The 23,147-nt window shown below is 49.1% G+C and overlaps 1 protein-coding gene across 1 annotated transcript in view; it reads right to left on the reverse strand.

Moving 5' to 3' along the window:
* LOC142259321 (uncharacterized) overlaps window positions 1-3,530 on the reverse strand; it is a 38,415-nt gene extending 34,885 nt beyond the window's left edge. Inside the window, exon 1 of the mRNA XM_075331790.1 lies at window positions 3,412-3,530. Within this exon, the coding sequence (XP_075187905.1) occupies window positions 3,412-3,496 (85 nt within the window). The 5' untranslated portion in view covers window positions 3,497-3,530. The remainder of the gene's footprint in view (window positions 1-3,411) is intronic.
* Between the last annotated feature and the right edge of the window lie 19,617 nt (window positions 3,531-23,147).

The raw sequence follows: 23,147 nt of genomic DNA on the forward strand, positions 1-23,147 counted from the left end.
GTAATCAACCCCAGACCTTTTAACTACTTCATTGATTACAGGTTAACGAGGGAGACGCCTTCAGAGTTAATTGCAGCCCTTAGAGTCCCTTGTCCAATTACTTTTGGTCCCTTGAAAAAGAGGAGGCTATGCATTACAGAGCTATGATTCCTAAACCCTTTCTCCGATTTGGATGTGAAAACTCTCATATTGCAGCTGGGAGTGTGCACTTTCAGCCCATATTATATATATATAATTGTATTTCTAAACATGTTTTTGTAAACAGCTAAAATAACAAAACTTGTGTCACTGTCCAAATATTTCTGGACCTAACTGTATTCTCCCATAAAATATCTGTAGCGAGTAATGCACAAGAAAAAAGTTACAAGCTATTGACGAGGTGGTACCAATGCCCCACTAGAGTCCACAAGGCATTCCCTTTGGTATCAGATCGTTGTTGGAGATGCCATAGGGAAAAGGGAACCATGGCGCACATATGGTGGAAGTGTCAAGGAGTGACCCCATTCTGGTCAAAGGTGTATCAGATTTATAATCAAATGACGGAGGAACGAGTCGCGCCATCATTCAAAACCACAACTCTATCAATCCTTCCCGGATCCATAGGGCAACAGAAAAAGAGTCTGCTGTGCTTCTGTCTAATAGCGGCACGAGCAGTTATCCCACGGCACTGGCAATCGACGACGCGACCTAGTATGACAGAGTGGCTGACGAAATTCTCCCATATATTTCATATGGAGGAACTCTCGTCGGAACTCTCAGACTCACAGGAAAAATGTGTGAGGTTGTGGCAACCTTGGATATCATTTAAGGAAACAGCAGACTTTTCTAATATATTCCGGTAGCAGTATCCGGTCCCCCCGTTTCCCCTTGTCATTGTCTTTAGATCTCTCCTCTCTTCTTGGTTCTCTCTTGATCTTAATTCCTTGTTTCATATGTATTAAGTTGGAATAAATCATTATGTTCCAGGGGTCCAGAGACAGCTGGATTAATAGTAGAGTCTGCAGTGGAGTTTGAGGATTACCCCAAGAGTACAGTGATAATAATACAAGACAGAAATTATATGAATATATGAGAGTATGATATGTATATACGCTGTGTTTGATATTAACGTAATACTTTCCTATACTCTTCTTTTTCTTGTTTTCTGTATTTCTTAAAATTCTTTTAATAAACACTGATTGATTATAATATTCCTCTAATTGAAAATAGTCACAGAGGCTGAGGCAATCTATATTTAACAGGCAATAGGGCTCCGATCAGTCTGACATTAAACAATGGCTAACTTCTCTTGATTTGGCAATCAAAGAAACAAAAGATCTGGCCTAATTAAGAACAGTTCACCCCTCACACAAATCTCCAGATGCTTAGTTGTCACATATAGCACAACTGTAAAACGACAAAGACATGGCCGTCCACCTAAAATGACATCCCAAGCAAGGAGAGCACTAACTATAGAGAAGCAGGTAAGAGGCCTACGATCAGTGGAAAAGCAGGAGCGATCCAGAGATCAGGGGGATCTCTGGATTTACACGAGACGACCGATTGTGTGAAGCATCGTCGGGGTCACGGCTTTCGTGATGCACATCCGGCATCGTATAAGATGTTGTCTCGTGTGACACCTCCTTGCGACGCAGTATCGCTCACAAATCGTGAGTCGTGTACTCGTCGCTAGGTTTTATATAATGGTTTATTAAACATAGCGCCGCTTGTTCATCGTTCCCGTGGCAGCACACGTTGCTCCGTGTGACACCACGGGAACGATGAACACAGCTTACCTGCATCCCGTGGCACTTGCCGGCTATGCAGAAGGAAGGAGGTGGGCGGAATGTTTACGTCCCGCTCATCTCCGCCCCTCCGCTTCTATTGGCCGGCGGCTGTGTGACGTCGCTGTGACGCCGGACGTCCCTCCCCCTTCAGGAAGAGGATGTTTGCCACCCACAGCGACTTGGGTGATTTGCCCGTGACGCACAAACGACGGGGGCGGGTACGATCGATCGTGAAATCGCACGATCGGTCGTCCCGTGTAAAGCAGACTTAAGTCACAAACTCCACAAATTTGGTCTTTATAGCATAATGGATATTTTTAAAAGCAAAAAAATAAGAATTGAAATTTTTATCATAGACGCCTTCATCCAATTTACCTGAGATAGAGCTGTTTTATAAAGTAGAAGGGGCAAAAATGTCACCTCTAGATGTGCAAAGGTGATAGACACATCCCCCAAGAGATTGGCAGCAGTAATTGTAGTGAAAGGAGCTCCTGCAAAGTATTCACTCAGGGGGCTGAATACTAATGCACATCACAATTTTCAGAGTTAAATTTCTTAACATATTTAGAAATTCATGTATAATTTCCTTTATACTCACAAATGTTTTCTACTTTGTGTTGGCATCACATAAACACCCAATAAAATCAATTTTTTTGAATAGTTTTTCTTGCACCATTTTGAAACAAAAAAATAAAAGGGAAGACAAAAAAAGTGACTTAGAAAAACCCAACAGAATTGATGAGTTGGATGTAGGTTTTGTGGTGCGGAGCCCGTTATACCGGCAGACGGGATGTGACCGGAGGCAGAAATATTAACAAAAGGGAAAGATTTTACACTTTCTAGATAAATCCTCTCTTCCCGGGATGTAACGGCCTCTAATGCCGGGATCACACGGCCGGATAAAAAATCATCACAGCTTCATCCAGGAAACTAGGACAAGTCTTTTCTTATTTGTCGTCCATATACAATCCGGTATTTACAGCCGCTATTAATAATTTACAAGACCATTTACAGCTTCCTCCATTACAGAACTGCAATGTACCCGTAACACAATGTCTGCTGTATGGTGGAGCTGGTGGGAATCTGATGGATTGTGCAGACACAGACCTGAATGGACGAGTCTCCCCCGATTTACAGAAGACACTAGAGGATGCTGGGATTATTCTCACACGCAGATTCTGTCAGTGAGAAAGAAAATCTCCATCTGCACCGCCACATCCAATAACCATGGTCTGAGGGCGAGACATTGATTCGTTTATGGACAGCACTGAAAGTACAGTAGTGTGAACGAGGACTAAAAGGAATCATCAAAGCTCTTATCTCTCCTAATCCTGCCATCTCCACCGCTCTCATTACACAAGTATAACAAATATAATACTGGAGGATAAAACAAGACTGAGCACAAGACCTTCACAGCCGTCTACACATCATAGGGAGATATCATGGCACCTTCTCTCCATCTACCTGATGATCCTGAGGAACATCGGGGTCTTCTTGTTTACAGTCCTGTGGGAGAAGAGGACGGGGACATCTCTCTGGTGTTGTCCTCTTACTGGATAGAACTGGAGGAGATACATATAGGGACTGAATTCATTCCTTACATACAGATAATTATAGGCCGTGTGTATTTAGTCCTGTCTATTACCTGGTGATGTGAGGGGCTGGGGAACCTCCATCATGACGTCCTTGTACAGATCTTTGTGTCCTTCTAAATACTCCCACTCCTCCATGGAGAAATAGACGGTGACGTCCTGACATCTTATAGGAACCTGACACATACAATGATACCGTCACCCCCGATCCCTTCATAGCGTTACTGTATAATGTCCCAGCATTCCCAGCAGTGTCACCTCTCCAGTCAGCAGCTCAATCATCTTGTAGGTGAGTTCTAGGATCTTCTGGTCATTGATGTCCTCATGTATCGGGGGGTGAGGTGGAGGCCCCGTGATTGGGCTCAGGGGTCTTCCCCATCCCTCAGACACAGGGGCCTGACAGCGCTCACTAGAGGTCTTCTTCATTACTGTGTAATCCTGGTTATGGAGAGACACAGTAATAAATCTCACTCCAGACATTTCCAGAGTCCTCACCTCTCCAGTTCTGTCCATCTGTTATTCCCATAGATAAGAATGATGTAATGTGACGTCATCAGAATCTCTCACCTCTCCAGTAAGCCGGAAGAGGATCTCTAGGGTGAGGTGTAATATCCTCTCCGCCATCTTGTCCCTGTCCATATCCATCCTTCACGGGGCAATCAGGAGAATTCTCTTCTATAGAAGATCTCCACTGAGAGGATCCGATATTGTAGGGACCTGAATGGGGAGAAGATGACGATGTAACATCATAAAGAATCCGCTGTAATAATACAATTACTGGAGAGAATAAGGGGAAACAGAATGAGAACTGTGTGGGGGCAGAAAGGGGACGAGGACCGAGGGCAGAAAGGGGACGAGGACTGAGGGCAGAAAGGGGACGAGGACCGAGGGCAGAAAGGGGACGAGGACCGAGGGCAGAAAGGGGACGAGGACCGAGGGCAGAAAGGGGCCCAGGACTGAGGGCAGAAAGGGGCCGAGGACTGAGGGCAGAAAGGGGCCGAGGACTGAGGGCAGAAAGGGGCCTAGGACTGAGGGCAGAAAGGGGCTGAGGACTGAGGGCAGAAAGGGGCCGAGGACTGAGGGCAGAAAGGGGCCGAGGACTGAGGGCAGAAAGGGGCCTAGGACTGAGGGCAGAAAGGGGCCGAGGACTGAGGGCAGAAAGGGGCCGAGGACTGAGGGCAGAAAGGGGCCTAGGACTGAGGGCAGAAAGGGGCCGGGGACCGAGGGCAGAAAGGGGCCGAGGACTGAGGGCAGAAAGGGGCCGAGGACTGAGGGCAGACGGGTTTCCTCACTTCCGGCCTCTCATAGTTGGGGCGTTTGTATCTATCAGAGGAAAAAGAATAAAAACCTCACGATTCATAGAAATCCGAGAGAGAAAAACTCCAAGAAAGTCTCAGAGCTGAAGGGGTTAATGCCGCCTGCCCCAGTAATGGGGAATCTCCACACACCTCCACCTGCAGAGCCGCACACTAGATATATAATACCCTGCACCTACCTCCACCTGCAGAGCCGCACACTAGATATATAATACCCTGCACCCACCTCCACCTGCAGAGCCGCACACTAGATATATAATACCCTGCACCTACCTCCACCTGCAGAGCCGCACACTAGATATATAATACCCTGCACCTACCTCCACCTGCAGAGCCGCACACTAGATATATAATACCCTGCACCTACCTCCTCCTGCAGAGCCGCGCACTAGATATATAATACCCTGCACCTACCTCCACCTGCAGAGCCGCACACTAGATATATAATACCCTGCACCTACCTCCACCTGCAGAGCCGCACACTAGATATATAATACCCTGCACCTACCTCCACCTGCAGAGCCGCACACTAGATATATAATACCCTGCACCTACCTCCACCTGCAGAGCCGCACACTAGATATATAATACCCTGCACCTACCTCCACCTGCAGAGCCGCACACTAGATATATAATAACCTGCACCTACCTCCTCCTGCAGAGCCGCACACTGGATATATAATAACCTGCACCTACCTCCTCCTGCAGAGCCGCACACTAGATATATAATACCCTGCACCTACCTCCACCTGCAGAGCCGCACACTAGATATATAATACCCTGCACCTACCTCCACCTGCAGAGCCGCACACTAGATATATAATACCCTGCACCCACCTCCACCTGCAGAGCCGCACACTAGATATATAATACCCTGCACCTACCTCCACCTGCAGAGCCGCACACTAGATATATAATACCCTGCACCTACCTCCACCTGCAGAGCCGCACACTAGATATATAATACCCTGCACCTACCTCCACCTGCAGAGCCGCACACTAGATATATAATACCCTGCACCTACCTCCACCTGCAGAGCCGCACACTAGATATATAATACCCTGCACCTACCTCCACCTGCAGAGCCGCACACTAGATATATAATACTCTGCACCTACCTCCACCTGCAGAGCCGCACACTAGATATATAATACCCTGCACCTACCTCCACCTGCAGAGCCGCACACTAGATATATAATACCCTGCACCTACCTCCACCTGCAGAGCCGCACACTAGATATATAATACCCTGCACCTACCTCCACCTGCAGAGCCGCACACTAGATATATGGCTGCTCTGTGCTTACAGGACCTGTGATGATGTCACATGGAGGGGAGGAGTCAGGGGTCACATGATCAGCTCCTCAGTGTAGTCCTATATTGGCGTGCACACACTGGATGAGGCGCGGTGTCAGTGGACGGTTACAGTAAACCACTGTTGCGTATGTATGTGACCCCTGTTGCGTATGTATGTGACCCCTTCAAACTCATTTCAATCTTTGCTTTATTGAATTATTTATTGATAAGTTCAGGTGAGGAGAAGATTTATTGAGCGACTTTAGAAGAAAAACGTTTGGACCTCATCTGTCTTCATCACAAGTTGCTGAAAATGTGTGTATGACGTATATTTAGCAGAGCCGCATGTGTACGATGTACCGTTTTTTCCGGACTATAAGACGCACCGGACCATAAGACGCACCCTGGTTTTAGAGGAAGAAAATAAAATTTTAAGCAAAAAAATGTGGTCATAACACACTTATGGGGCGAGGATCTGCTGCTGACACTGTTATGGGGTAATATCCTGCTCATATACTCCCCATGCTGCTATATACCCTCATGCTGCTCATATACTCCCCATGCTGCTCATAATAAACCCCTATCCTGCTATATACCCTCATGCTGCTTATATACTCCCCATGCTGCTCATATACTCCCCATGCTGCTATATACCCTCATGCTGCTCATATACTCCCCATGCTGCTCATAATAAACCCCTATCCTGCTATATACCCTCATGCTGCTTATATACTCCCCATGCTGCTCATATACTCCCCATGCTGCTATATACCCTCATGCTGCTCATATACTCCTCATGCTGCTCATAATAAACCCCTATCCTGCTATATACCCTCATGCTGCTTATATACTCCCCATGCTGCTCATATACTCCCCATGCTGCTCATATACTCCCGATGCTGCTCATATACTCCCGATGCTGCTTATATACTCCTCATGCTGCTCATATACTCCCCATGCTGCTATATACCCTCATCCTGCTCATATACTCCCCATGCCGCTCATAATATACCCTAATCCTGCTATATACCCTCATGCTGCTTATATACTCCCCATGCTGCTCATATACTCCCGATGCTGCTCATATACTCCCCATGCTGCTCATATACTCCCCATGCTGCTATATACCCTCATCCTGCTCATATACTCCCCATGCTGCTCATAATGAATTCCTATCCTGCTATATGCCCTCATCCTGGTGTATGGCCGCATCCTGTGGCACATAAAAAAAATAAATGTTCATACTCACCTTACCTCACCTCACTCCCTGCAGCAACGCTCCTCTTACCGTCTGTGTCAGCAGCAGCGCCGCTGAGTGGAGCCTTCCCCGTTCCCCTGCAGCATCGCGACGCCCTCCGGTGTCTGTGCCGGCAGCTGCGTGTGGACATGTGCGCACAGCGATGACGTCATCGCTGTGCGCGGCGCTAGTCTCCACGCAAGTCAGCTGACCGGCACAGACAGGAGATCGCGGTGCTGCAGGGGAACGGTGAGTAATGTGTACTGATTCACTGCCCTCCCCACTGATGATGATGTGCGGGGGGCAGTGAATACAGCCGCACATGATCACTCCAGGCTGCAGTTGTCAGGGGTGATCATGCGGGCCGACTGTTTATCCCTGCCCATCACCCCGCCCACCTGTCAGTGCCGGGTTCAGCGCTGAGAAATGGGCGGGAGGATGGGCGTGCATATTAAATGAGCAGGCCCACGTGGTCACGGCAGGCTGCTACAGCCTGCTTGTGCCCCCGATGACCCGCTCCACCGCAGCACCCTCATTCCCCGCAGCCACAGTCAGACCATAAGACGCACCCCCCACTTTCCCCCAAGATTTGGAGGAAAAAAAGTGCGTCTTATGGTCCGAAAAATACGATATAGGGGACAGTGCCATATGTAGTAGTGGAGCTACGTAATGGAGCTGTGTATGTAACAGAGCCATGTGTGCATGACGTGTATGTAGCGGAGCTGTGGGTGCATAACGTGTATTTAGGGGGGCCATGTGTGCACAACGTGTATGTAGTGGAGTCATATGTACACAGTGTATGTAGTGGATACCCTCTTTTACCACTTTATTAATCCCCAAAACACCCGTGCAAGTCCAACATAATCCACACGAGGTCCCACAACGTTTCAAGCTCTGCTACATGTAGTCACAGGTTAGCCGTGGCCAGAGCTGGAGGTTCCCACAGTCCTCCACCTGTGACCGCAGGTAACTTGACCTCAGGTGACTTCAGTGACCTCACCTGAGTTCATTCACCGCTCATCACGCGACTCAGTCAGTCTGTGCCTGACCATCACAGTGTAGGTAGGAAATACTGTGGATAGAAGCGCACAATAGGGTCTTACCAGGTAAGGTAAGAAATAAGTAAAGGTAATTTTATTCACCTATAAGGGTTGTGCCAGTCACAACTCCTAAGCGCACATAAAAGATGGCGGCAGCCGCAGCCCTGGAAAGTGAGTTCAGACGTAACGGGGGTAGATCGGGTGTTTGCCGCGCTATCACCAGAAAATCAGATGTTGATTATTTCGTCTCTTTATGCTTTTATTCAGGGTGTCACGCTCCCCGGGTCCTCGGCTCCCCTCCCCGGGTCCTCAGCCCCGCTCCCCGGCTCACCTGCCACGCTCCCCTCGTCCCAGCCTCCGGTGCCCGTCCTCCATGGGTCCTCTGGTCGCCGATCCCGGCGTCCGACATCTTCCCAGGCCCTGGCCGGCTCTCCTGCGTCCTCCTCGCAGCCTCCTTCCCTGGCTTCTGGCACCCGGGCCGCGCGCATGCGCATTAGGGCACGCGCGCGGTCACTGACCCTTTCTTAAAGGGCCAGCGTCCAGTAACAGGAAATGAGGTTAGTCAGGTTCAGGGTATAAAGGGGGTTCTTGTCCAAGGGGGCGGGGCCTGATCTTCGTGTTCCCTGAGCTAGGAGTCAGGTCTCCTGGTGTTTATGTGCCTGTACTCACCTATCTCTCTTTGTAGAGCCGTACCTGCCTCGCCATCCAGTCTGCCGTATCCCGAACCCCGCACGCTGTCCGTCTGCCATCCGACAGCACCTGCCATCTCGGATCCCTGCGGTGACCCGTCATCTTGCTCCAGAGGTTCCGGACTCCGCCTGATATCATCTCGGCCTCCGAACCTGAGCTACGTCACCAAGACTACCTTCTGTGACTCCGTGGTCCCAGGGACTCCTCCGCTGTCTTCACTTGCACGGACTATCCTGCTGCCCTTCAGTGCTTCAGCTGCCGGACTCCCTACCTCCATCTTAGAGTTCGGTCCAGTGGATCCACCTCCTGGGTCTGCCCGACCGCCCGGCCGTGACAGTAAGATCAGGCCATGGATCCCGCTGCTGCACTAATGGCCCTGCAAGAGGAACTCCAACGCCAGCGTGAAGTCCAGACCCGCATGCTGCAATTCATGACCTCCGTGGACACCCGCCTGTACACATTACAAGCATCAATGACGCCTGCGGCACCCAGGTCCCCCGCCAGGCAAGCCATGGCTCCCGTACCAGTGGCAGCCTCTTCAGATGCTTCCCGACTCCGTTTGGCGTCACCTCCTCGGTATGCTGGAGATCCCAAGACCTGCAGGGGCTTCATAAACCAATGTTCCCTTCACTTCACGCAGCTGCCACATCTGTTCGCCTCCGACCAAGCCAAGGTCGCCTTTATAATGTCCCACCTAGAGGGCGAGGCGCTGGCGTGGATGAACCCCTTGTGGGAGAAGGAGGACCCCATGACCAAGGATCTTCAACAGTTCCTACAGGCCTTCCGCAGTACCTTTGACGAGCCAGGACGCGCCTCTGCCTCTGCTTCATCACTCCTCCGCCTACGTCAAGGGACACTGACGGTGGGTCAATACGCCATCCGTTTCCGCACTTTGGCTTCAGAACTCGGGTGGAATAATGAGGCCCTAACAGCCGCCTTCTGGGAAGGACTCTCGAGTCGCATCAAGGATGAGTTGGCGGGTCGGGACGTGCCCTCCACCCTAGATGCACTGATCGCCCTAGCAACTCGTGTGGACATACGTTTTCAGGAGCGCTCCAAAGAGCTATCTCGGGAGAGACGCCCGGTACGGCATTCTCCTCCTCCGCAGAAGTCCTCCGTTCCTCAGTCATCAACAGCTGGGATTCCCGTCCACGAGCCCATGCAGATCGACCGAGTGCGGCAGTCTGAACGACGTCGAGCAGAGCGGCTCGCCCAGGGCCTCTGCTTTTACTGTGGTGAGGACACCCACCTGCTACGCTCCTGTCCAGAGAGGCCGGGAAACTCCAAAGCCTAGGGTTGGTAGGAGAGGCCACCCTAGGTGCTGGGACCCTCTCTGACCCAGTTACATGGACAGTGCAAGTGACCACGGGAGAGACGCGGTTCACGGCTGATGCCTACCTCGATTCCGGGGCAGCAGGCAATTTCATCCAGCAGGCCACGGTGGACAAGTACCGGGTGCCTGTCATGCCACTCGACAAACCCCTAGTGATTGCCTCGGTGGATGGGAGGCCTCTCTCTGATACCATCTCCTTGATCACCAGGCCTGTCGAACTACGCATCGGTGCTCTTCACACCGAGAACATCGCTCTCTACGTTCTCCCACACATGTCCCACCAGATCCTGTTGGGACTCCCATGGTTGCGGACACATGAACCATCGGTTAGCTGGGGTACTGGCGAAGTCACCCGTTGGGGCTCTTCGTGTCATGAGAGGTGCCTAAAGTCCATACCACCCCTCCGACGACCTCCGGTTCCTGAGACCCTAACGGGGCTGCCTTCGGCCTATTGGTCCTTTGCCGATGTCTTTGACAAAAAGGAATCCGAGGTACTGCCGCCACATCGTCCATACGATTGTGCCATTGACCTGCTTCCAGGGACAACCCCACCTAGAGGACGGATATATCCTTTATCTCCAGCCGAAACCAGGGCCATGTCAGATTACATCTCAGAGAGCCTAGCAAGAGGGTTCATTCGGAGATCCTCCTCTCCTGCTGGAGCAGGTTTCTTCTTTGTCAAGAAGAAAGAGGGCGACTTACGCCCATGCATAGACTACCGGGGTCTCAACCAAATCACCGTGAAAAACAAATACCCCCTGCCGCTCATTCCCGAATTATTTGACCGGCTTAGAGGAGCTCGTGTGTTCACCAAGCTGGATCTTCGGGGTGCTTACAATCTGGTACGCATCCGCTCTGGTGACGAATGGAAAACCGCGTTTAATACGCGCGATGGACATTATGAGTACTGCGTGATGCCCTTCGGTCTGTGTAACGCTCCTGCCGTCTTCCAAGAACTGGTGAACGACGTGTTTCGGGACCTTCTCTACATCTGTGTGGTTGTTTATCTAGATGACATCCTTGTCTTCTCTCCGGACCTCCAAACCCACAGAGAAAACGTACAGCTGGTCTTACAAAGACTGAGAGAGAATCGCCTGTACGCAAAGTATGAGAAGTGTGTCTTTGAGCAGTCTTCCCTCCCCTTTCTGGGGTACATCATCTCTGATACTGGACTGCAGATGGACCCCAAGAAGGTCTCCGCCATCATCAACTGGCCTCCGCCTTCTGGACTGAAGGCAATCCAACGCTTCCTGGGATTCGCCAACTACTACCGCCAGTTTATCCCGCACTTCTCTGCCTTGACCGCTCCTCTCTCCGCTTTGACCAAAAAGGAGGCTAATCCTAAGGACTGGTCACCTGCGGCAGACGCCGCATTTTGTTCTTTGAAGCGAGCATTCGCCTCCGCCCCTGTACTCCACCGACCGGAGTTAAACCGCCAGTTCACCTTGGAGGTGGATGCCTCCTCCTCAGGAGCCGGAGCAGTGCTCATGCAAAAATCCTCCTCCGGGAAGATGGTGACCTGCGGTTTCTTCTCTAAGAGCTTCTCAGCACCCGAACGTAATTACACCATCGGTGACCGAGAACTACTGGCGGTCAAACTGGCTCTGGAGGAGTGGCGCTACCTCCTGGAAGGAGCAGTGTACCCCGTGATTATCTACACGGACCACAAAAACCTGGAATACCTGCGGTCCGCTCAGCGACTGAACCCACGGCAAGCCAGGTGGTCCTTATTCTTTGCCAGGTTTGACTTCCAGCTCCACTTCCGACCAGCGGACAAGAATGTACGCGCTGATGCCTTGTCTAGGTCTCTCATGCCCATGGAACAGGAGGAAGAGACTATCCAGCCTATCATCTCTCCTAGCAAGATTGTTCCGGTGGCTCCTGTCACTCTGGCCCAGATACCACCTGGGAAGACCTATGTCTCGGAGACCGACAGGCTAACGGTCTTACACTGGGGTCATACCTCAAAAACAGCCGGCCATGCAGGCCAGAAGAGAACATGGGGTGCAATTGTACGCCATTACTGGTGGCCATCTCTTCGCACGGACGTCGCCGCCTTTGTCTCTGCCTGCTCCTCTTGTGCCAGAAACAAGACGCCCAAACACCTCCCACATGGCCGCCTTCTGCCTCTGCCGATACCTTCGATTCCGTGGCAACACATAGCAATGGACTTTATTACGGACTTGCCATTGTCATCCGGGCACACAGTCATATGGGTCGTGGTGGACCGGTTCTCAAAAATGGCCCATTTCGTTCCTATGGCTGGACTGCCCTCTGCTCAGGAACTCGCGGACGCTTTTATACAACACATCTTCCGCTTGCATGGCTTTCCATTACACATCGTATCAGACAGAGGAACTCAGTTCACCTCCCGCTTCTGGAGGGCCCTCTGTAACCATCTGGGAGTGACTCTGGACTTTTCATCTGCATACCATCCTCAGTCTAATGGCCAAGTAGAGAGGGTCAATCAAATCTTGACCTCATTTCTACGTCACTATGTTAACGCCCATCACGACGACTGGTCCGCTCTTCTACCTTGGGCTGAATTCTCCCACAACCACCACATCAGTGAGTCGTCCTCCAGCTCTCCCTTCCATGTTGTTTACGGACTTCAGCCTTCCATCCCATTGCCTGTATCCCCCTCTTCGGATGTCCCTGCTGCAGATACAGTAGCCCGTGACTTTGCCACCATTTGGGACTCTGTCAAGGTGTCTCTAGGACGTGCTTCCCTGCGGATGAAGAGACACGCAGACAAGAAACGCCTGGATCCTCCGTGTTTCTCTCCTGGAGACCTCGTCTGGCTTTCTTCCCAGTACGTCCGCCTGAAGATACCTTCATACAAGCTGGGTCCTCGCTACATTGGGCCGTTTAAAGTCCTCACCAGGATCAATGAGGTCTCCTACAAGCTGCAGCTCCCGGCCACGATGAGGATACCCAACTCGTTCCACGTCTCCCTGCTCAAGCCGGTGGTCCTTGGTCCCTTCTCCGCTGCTGCCAGTCCAGCTCCTCCACCTATTGCCGATGATGACATCTATGCGGTAAGGGATATCGTGGCCATGAAGACCGTACGAGGTCGGCAGTTCTTCCTGGTGGACTGGGAAGGGTATGGTCCTGAGGATAGGTCCTGGGAGCCCAGGGAGAACGTAGGCACTCCTCTTATCCGTGCCTTCTTGTCCCGGTTGCGGGGAGGGGGGCGTGGGGGGGGGGGGTACTGTCACGCTCCCCGGGTCCTCGGCTCCCCTCCCCGGGTCCTCAGCCCCGCTCCCCGGCTCACCTGCCACGCTCCCCTCGTCCCAGCCTCCGGTGCCCGTCCTCCATGGGTCCTCTGGTCGCCGATCCCGGCGTCCGACATCTTCCCAGGCCCTGGCCGGCTCTCCTGCGTCCTCCTCGCAGCCTCCTTCCCTGGCTTCTGGCACCCGGGCCGCGCGCATGCGCATTAGGGCACGCGCGCGGTCACTGACCCTTTCTTAAAGGGCCAGCGTCCAGTAACAGGAAATGAGGTTAGTCAGGTTCAGGGTATAAAGGGGGTTCTTGTCCAAGGGGGCGGGGCCTGATCTTCGTGTTCCCTGAGCTAGGAGTCAGGTCTCCTGGTGTTTATGTGCCTGTACTCACCTATCTCTCTTTGTAGAGCCGTACCTGCCTCGCCATCCAGTCTGCCGTATCCCGAACCCCGCACGCTGTCCGTCTGCCATCCGACAGCACCTGCCATCTCGGATCCCTGCGGTGACCCGTCATCTTGCTCCAGAGGTTCCGGACTCCGCCTGATATCATCTCGGCCTCCGAACCTGAGCTACGTCACCAAGACTACCTTCTGTGACTCCGTGGTCCCAGGGACTCCTCCGCTGTCTTCACTTGCACGGACTATCCTGCTGCCCTTCAGTGCTTCAGCTGCCGGACTCCCTACCTCCATCTTAGAGTTCGGTCCAGTGGATCCACCTCCTGGGTCTGCCCGACCGCCCGGCCGTGACACAGGGCGATGCGTTTCAGAGAACTCTGTCTCCTTCATCAGGACATCAAGGAAAAATCAACAGTCTACTACAGAGGAAAGAACCTATATATATATACATACAGATATGTCAGAGGTATATGTCATATGTCAGAGTATTTCAAATACTGGAGGGACAATAGACTAATCAAATAACGGCAACAAGATTTAAAGCATAATGTATTAAAATACGACTTTAAAAGTCCTGGAAGTAACAAATATCACAACAATATAGAAATTACAAAACAAAAAGCAAAAAGAGAAAAGGAATAATATTTCTTGGAAATATAACAGAATGCTGAGAGTCTAGAACTGTGGGATTTACTGGGGATTGTAGTAATACACCGGCTGGAGGCTCTATCCACAGCCCTATATAGGGGATCAGGATAAACAATGGGAAGAGAAGAAAGGTTATGGTATTTATTGTGTTAAAAAATGGGGAGGGAGGTTGTGCTGAAAAACTAAATTGATGATGATATTACAGAGAGAAAAAAAAAATAATAATAATGAAAAACTTTGAATCTCACAATCGTGTATTATTTATCAAAGGGGAAAAGGAGAAAACTGAAGAAAAATAAAAAATTGCGTGTGTATAGTGACGGGTTGTGCAAAAGTTGATATGTAGTGCGAATGTTCAGAGACCACGAGCAGGAAAGCCCTTATGGGTAAGAAGTGTTGAGAGGTTTCATATAGTAGTGCAGACATAATATACAGTGTGTGTGCAGAGACCGCGTGCGGCAATCGTACATATGAGGTTAACGTACTAGAAGGAGTTCATATAAGCAAAAAAAGCAAAATGGGTGAACATTAAAATTTCTTTTTGTATAAGGGCCCTAACCGACCCAATTAGAAGCCATGGAGGTGGCGGTCCACCTTGTTAGAGAAGCCATTTTGTCTCCACCATTTTGTCAGCTCTTACATAACAGTATATGATATCATTATGTTCTATTGAGAAGCTTTTACAAAAACAATATCTACTTCAAATAACATCTCCTTCTTTGAATATGTTCTCCTTCTTTGAATATGTTCTCCTTCTTTGAATATGTTCTCCTTCTTTGAATATGTTCTCCTTCTTTGAATATGTTCTCCTTCTTTGAATATGTTCTCCTTCTTTGAATATGTTCTCCTTTAAATATGTTCTCCTTCTTTGAATATGTTCTCCTTCTTTGAATATGTTCTCCTTCTTTGAACATGTTCTCTTACAAATTGTATTCGTATCCATTATAAGTTGTCCCCATTCCCAGGATATGTCTTATTGTTAAATGATTTGGCATTAATACCATACTTCAATAAACTTTTTTGGGTCTAACATTGTTTGCTCTTTGGCCCAATGCTTCTTTCCTGACAAAATATGATATATTTCCTGGGAACATGATTTGGCAGAATCTTTGTTATTTCCTAGAAGTGATAACAAAGATTAACCTTGACACATGACATGTGGAAAACACCTAAAATTTATGACTTGTATAATTATATATCACATTATGTAATCAGTCGAAAGGGTATAAAAAAACCCCTTGTTTCTTGTAATAAACAGTGTATGCATATGACTTGGCAAGTTACAGACTGGTCTGTCTTGATTTGTTTAGCGTCTCCACTCAGAATCAGCCGATCCATTTCATGCTACCTGAGAGGAATAGAGTCCGGCTCTAACAATTTGGAGGCTCCAAGCGAATCCAAAATCCAGGACTCAAAATGACTTTCCTCTTTACCTCCATCCAGGCTTACTGAACATATCTCTCTCCCTCACTTTGAATAAGAACATACTAGATTCCTGGGTAAGTTGAGCCTTTGATCTCAAAGTGTCTTCTCTTCAAAGAGGGGGTGGAAGGAACGTGTCAGTCCTGGGGGGTGAGAAACAGGAAACTAGCAATCCTCAGGTAGATTTTATGTTCTTTTTATTGTTTGTTTGTGTGTTTGTCCGTCTTGTGTCCATTGTGTACACATATAATTACCCTGTGAATTATGACCGCTATATCTCTTTAATTTCTATATCTTGTTCTTTTGCTATCCTGATCTATTAGCTACTAACATACTACCTCCTTGATATATATTTCTTCTTCACTCTCCAGCTTCTCAGTCATTTTCTTTTATTATTTTTCTTACTTTCCCTGTTTCATGTAACGAGAAAATACAGAAAAAGGAGGGGGGAAAAGAGTGATTGTAAATGACTCGAAGCTGGAGCTGCAGCTTTACGTGTACTTACAGACTCAGTGACTCATGAAATTGGAATGACGTGTATTAACTGTGTTGGAAGTATATCACTTTTCCTAGATGTTAACCAATTGTTGCCAGAAATAAGTACTGAGTTTGAATTCCTGCTTTCTATGCCAGTTTTGATAGATGCTTATGCTTTAACATATACGGAGATAGCGAGTAAAAAGTCTATAAACTTAAGGATTAATTCACATTTCTGCCCAACAGAAGAAAGTTCAGGATTGTTTTTGTCTCAAATATATGCTCAGCAGCTTGGTCTTGCAGAAGGTGATAGTGATGATGCATTGTTGATTTGTCCACAGGCGTTTAAAAGCTTTAATTCCTCTGCGGTATATATTGATAACAGTTGTTTTGCATCTCTGATGCTCAGAGGTACAGAACAAGCCGCATATGATTTGTGAACATTGTCTTTGCTCAGTAACATTGGTAAAGAAAGGAAGAACACAAGGGTGGTTCTTGGAAAGGATTCATTTAGCACCTTTCCTGGCATATAGTTATACAAAGAGACGTAAAGAATATAGAGTTATACCTTTACATGTTGTTCCTCATCCTCATGCAGTAGGAAAGAGTTGTAGTTATATAGTGCGTACCGGATGGTATATACCATATACTCAGAAACAAGCTACTCATAATTACCGATATAGAGAAAATTGTGTGGACTCAGGGATAGAAGCATCAGCTTCAGATGACTCAGATGCATGAGGAATATATAGCTATTGTAATCGGAGTTGTGCTGTATTTGTTTGTGTGTCTTTATCTAGTTAGACAATTGTGTACTAAGATTTAAATAGAACGGAAAGTAGAAGTTGGTTTGATTGACTTGGAGACAAAAGGTTCAGAATTGGTAGCTAGCAGGTAAATACTGATTCGAACCTAAGGGAATTAGTAGCTAGCAGGATTGCCAATAGCATAGAGCAAGATAGGGATTGCTACCTTTGAGCAGTCTAGCCGATAGCGTGAAACTGTAAAATAGGGATCGCTACCCTTGAACAAGATGCTATGGGAACCAGTCTCACCAGACATTCTACTAAATCAAACAATATGGATCCAAGATTTAAGATGGTTGATTTAGTGAGGATGGAGAATGGGAAGAAGGCAGTTAAAAACAGCGCGAAAATACTGAAAAAGGCTTGTATGCCTAAAACAGGTTGTTTGGATCTTCAGAGATGGCGGCAATTTAGCCGTGAGAATGACCAATGGATTCAGAAGCACGGATACCATGCTCAGGTAGCAGCGTGGATCCGGACTTCTGAACGTCATCATCCCCTTATAAATAACGATGACGATGAATATAGAAGAACAGGTAGAATGAACAATTTTCAATATGGGACACACAGTCCTTCTGCATCCTTGTCTGTATCACCACCTGTATCACCAATTGCATCACCATCTGCACCGTCACAGGCAGGAGCTAGATTAGACATACTGTAAGTAGAACACCACAATCAACATGTACATCCAGTGCTAGTGTGACGCCCTGGCAAAACCAGGTGGTCACACATAGGCCCCCGCATAACACCTTCCCTCACCTAGGTAACATACAGCTGACCTGAAACCCTAGTCACCCCCCCTTAGGGCAAGACAGGCACACCAGTGGGTGGGACCAGGCGGTTAGGGAACGCCCACCTAGGGGTCTAGACAGCCCGGGCGGGAAAACATGGAGTGAAGTTTTGTAGTTCAAGTGGACAGGAGTGTGGGCTGGAGCTAGGTGTAGCTCCAGCAGAGGAAGTTCAAGTTGAAAGGTGCCAGGGTCAGAGCCCTGGTACCTTGGCTAGGTGGCAGACGGTGGTCTCCCTCAGCAGGAGATGGGAAGATGGCTCGGCAGATCCAAGGAGGACCGGAGGAGGGTTGGAGCCCACTGGTACCGACACCGGAGACCCGACCGGAAACCGTGCACAGAGGGGGTACTCGGACCCTGAAGCTAGGACCGAAACCAGCGGCCTAGCTAATTAACCGATTGAGGGCAGGATTACAGGTCCTGTCCCAACCAAAGTCCCAAAAGCAGACAACCACCCACAGAGAGGGATAGGGCAACCGCCATGGCCCATAGATCCTATGGGTCAGCGTCAGCGGGCACAGCTCCTTAGGCACACAAACAGCCGGCAGCGGACTCCTGAGTTCCAAACCAGGCAGCCCACAACACACAAAACAGTACAGAGGAAAGGACAGCGACCACCAGCCCGGGTGAGCGGACCAGAGTACAACCGGCCTCGGCGGCCGGCCACTAGCACCTTGGTTTACCAAAAGACTCATGTGATTCATTCAATAGTGAGTAACCAACTATCCCCCTGGTCCATCTGGGCATGCGAGCCCCTGCCGTCGCCATACCCTGCACAGAGACACTGGGCCCCGGGGCAACCATCCCTACCCACGGAGGGGTTAACATCCGGCTACTATTACATCTCCCCCGGGAATCCCACAACAGCAGCGTTGGTGTCCCACTTCACCACACACCGTGGGTGGCGTCACAGACAATCTACAATCAATCCCGTACAAACATGTCCCCCTTTTATTCGGAGTGTCCGTGCGACCCCTGGGTCAGGGGAACCCCTCGAGCCGTACCGTAAGCCCCGGATCCGAGCAGCGCTGGCTGCTGGCACAGGGGTGGCACACTAGTACAGTACCCTATTCACCACCCACAACAATACAGACACCCCAGTACTCAGCAGATTTTGTACAATACCCAAGAGGACATGGGGGTCCCCTCCTGCATACGATAATGGATATCCTCCACTGCTAAAGGATGCATCTTCCTTTGGAAGTGACCCACTTCTTGCAGTTCTCCTATCTCAGAAGGAGACCGTACCTATGAATTAACCAAAATTCCCATCCTAGACAAAACTCCTATCTCATTTCTCTCTCCCCCTCCTCTTTCTCCTGGGGGCTCCTCTTTCTCCCTTCTCCCTCCTCTCCAGTTGCATTTGTCACCCTCTCCACAACATGTAGAGACAAGTACAGTACAGCTAGAAAGGGTAGAAGGAAATATTTGGAAAATAGTTCCTGCTCCCAATAATGAAAACACAACATTAGTACAATACACCACAACACCAGCTTTTAAGCCAACTCGTGTTGATCCTCCAGATTCATAGGTTTGTGAGAAATGTGGTACGGTCAATGATTTAAAAGATGAGAAATGAGAAATGTAGAGCATGTGGAGTGGACAGACCATGGAGATCATCTGGGAAGGGTCAGACCACCGTTCTTCCAGTGACCACACAGATCACTATGGAAGAAGGTACTGACGCCAACAAAAGAAGGGAAGTGATCGAATGGTTTAAACCTTGGTCCAAGATGGTGCAACTCAGTATGGTGGCCTCATTTCCTGACCTCTATAAAAATCCAATAGGGTATCATAAGGCAATGAAGCAGATAGCCCAAAATTTTGACACGACTTGGAGTGACATGTATGGTCTCTGTGTACTGCTGGTAGCCCGTTCGCTATGAAAATAAAAGAAGTCCAGGGTACTGGTGTTGACGACATGCCATATGATAAACGGACTAAGGAGTCTGGGGATCAGTTCATGCAAAGACTTGAGGTGGGAATTAAGAAACTCACGGACGAGCTATGCTCGGAGGTGCCCGAGGTATTTCAAGGGCAAGATGAGACAGTAGATAAGTATCATTGTTCTACCTTGGCAGCCTGCTAATAGTCATTCATTGCAGTTTCTGTTACAATCCCTAGAGGTCGTTGTTATTCTTTTGAATTGCTTAGTTTCTCTTTAAGTTAAATGTATTCTGGGTAAGGAACGCCCCTCTGAGCTGAGAAGAAGCCTGCAGCCATTTTCTCCTTTGATTTGTTAGGAAAGGACCTGCTGATTTACCTCTCTGTACATTCACCCCTGCCTAGTGTAATCCGGTGAGCAAAGCAAATTACATGTGTTAGTGATAGAATCTTAGATGGAAGACTGTAGTAAATGCATTGTACATTGTAATCCTACATCTTAGGGGCACTTTGCACACTACGACATCGCAAGCCGATGCTTGCGATGCCGAGCGCGATAGTCCCCGCCACCGTCGCAGCTGCAATATCATGGTGATAGCTGGCGTAGCGAACATTATCGCTACGCCAGCTTCACATGCACTCACCTGCCCTGCGACGTCGCTCTGGCCAGCGACCCGCCTTCTTATTAAGGGAGCGGGTCGTGCGGCGTCATAGCAACGTCACATGGCAGGCGGCCAATAGAAGCGGAGGGGCGGAGATGAGCGGGACGTAAACATCCCGCCCACCTCCTTCCTTCCGCATAGCTGGCGTGAGCCGCAGGACGCAGGTAGGAGATGTTCCTCGCTCCAGCGATGTGTGATGCCGCTGGAACGAGGAACAACATCGTAACATCGGTCATTTCCAAATTATGGAAATGACCAACGCTACACCGATGATACGATTACGACGATTTTGCGCTCGTTAATCGTATCAAAAAGGCTTTACACACTACGATATTGCCTGCGATGCCGGATGTGCGTCACTTTCAATTTGACCCCACCAACATCGCACCTGCGATGTTGTAGTGTGCAAAGTGCCCCTAAGTCCCTGCCTCGTTTGTTTAGATAAGATTTACTATGTGCTGCAGCTGGAGTGACCTTTCACCTACATTCTCATAAGAACTGTATCTCATGTACTGTTATGCTATGTTAAAGGGGTGGTTCACCCATTTTTTTTATTTTCTCTATGAGTTCCACTTACCATTATAGGCATTTTCTTCATTGGCCTCTATTTCCAGTTCTGGCACTGAGCGGCGCTATCCTGCACTCTCAGTGCCGGTCACATGACCCCCTGGTGCTGTGGCCGCTAGTATCTTCTTACGTCCCGTCAATTCCGGGCTCTCAAACTTGACGGGCACGTCAGAGGATGCTTGGCGCCATGATCCGGAGGATGGCACAGTGTGGAGCGGTGAAGACAGCTTAGCGTCCGGCAGATGGTGAGGCACAGGGCGCGCCTGAGTGGAGTACAGGGGGGTTCTTCAGCTGAAATTCCCCCTGTCATGTAGGTGTGTGATCTCACGCTCCACCCGCCCGCTCTGCTGCGATGTCAGGAGAGTGGGCGGTGTGATCATGTGCTCCTCCCCCCAGCACTACAGGACGCAGCAAGACACTGACAAGCTGGTCCCATGCAGCACAGCATGTGTCAGAGCAGAGCATGTCACCGCTCTGCTCTGTCACCTGTCCTGCTGCATGCGACCAACTGTCTCCACTCTGTCACCTGCACCACAAGTCACAGAGTGGAGCAAGTTGGTGACAGAGCACCTCTCCCCCCCTCTCTTCTTTCCCCCCTCTCTTCTCTCCCCCCACTCTCTTCTCCCCATCCCCTCTTCCCCCTCTTCTCCCCCTCCCCTCTTCCCCCTCTTCTCTGCCCCCCTCTTTTCCCTCCCTCTCGCTCTCTCTTTTCCCTCCCTCTCGCTCTCTCTTTTCCCTCCCTCTCGCTCTCTCTTTTCCCTGTCTCTCTCTCTCTTTTCCCTCTCTCTCTCTTTTCCCTCTCTCTCTCATTTCCCCCTCTCTCTCTTCCCTCTCTTTCTCCTGGCATGGTCAGTACAGAAATCTCTCGATCGTGGATGGGTGAGAGGGAGTAATAAAAATATAAAAATGAAGTCCCTACTGTGTCTGTGTATTTATTTCTAATAAAGTATTTTTCTCTGTGTGATGTCTTTTTTTTTTTTTTTTAACCCTTTATTGGAGATTCTTAATGGCCAGGTCAAAGTTGGCCTGACATTAAGATTCTCGGGCTTTATACCAGCTGGTAAAACATAGCTGGTATTAACCCCTTATTAAACAGCATGCCACCTGCCACCAGGGCCACTGGAAGAGTTGGATACAGCGCCAGAAGATGGCGCTTCTATGAAAGCGCCATTTTCTGGGGCGGCTGTGGACTGCAATACGCAGCGGGGGGCCCAGAAAGCTTGGGCCACCCTGCGCTGCGGATTCTAATCCCCAGCTGCCTAGTTGTACCTGGCTGAACACAAAAAAATGAGCGAAGCCCACGTAATTTTTTTTTTTAATTATTTCATGAAATTCATGAAATAATTAAAAAAAAAGGGCTTCCCTATATTTTTGGTTCCCAGCTGGGTACAAATAGGCAGCTGGGGGTTGGGGGCAGCCCGTAGCTGCCTGCTGTACCTGGCTAGCGTACAAAAAATATGGCGAAGCCCACGTCATTTTTTAAAAAAAAAGTTTTTAGGCAAAAACCTTTATATTTATATATATATATATATATATATATATATATATATATATATATATATATATATAAAAAAGGCTTCCCTGGATTTTCCATTGCCAGTGAAGGTAACACCAAGCAGCGGGGGTTAGCAGCCAGTAGCTGCTTGGGTTACCCTTAGCAATAGAAAATGCAGCAGGAGCCCACACTTTTTTTTTTACTCCTAACCCTAGGGTTAGGGTTATGTGATTGTTTTTTTTATTTTTTTTTATTTTTAATGAATTTAAAAAAAAAATCGACATGGGCTTCTCCCATCAACCACCAAATCATTTTACTGCTCATTCATCCCTACTCCTGACCACACAGCCAGCAGAACAAGTAATCAGATGACTCCAGTGTCGGCCGATTACTTGTTCTGTGTCCCCCTGCATCCATCGCAGCGTGTGCGGGCTGTGAGGTCCCCTGAGTTTGGTCCAGCACTGGAGTCAGCTGATCTGAGCTCAGCTGAACTCCAGCCCGCACACAC

The sequence above is a fragment of the Anomaloglossus baeobatrachus genome, assembly GCF_048569485.1.
Source record: "Anomaloglossus baeobatrachus isolate aAnoBae1 chromosome 5 unlocalized genomic scaffold, aAnoBae1.hap1 SUPER_5_unloc_7, whole genome shotgun sequence".
Taxonomy (NCBI): domain Eukaryota; kingdom Metazoa; phylum Chordata; class Amphibia; order Anura; family Aromobatidae; genus Anomaloglossus; species Anomaloglossus baeobatrachus.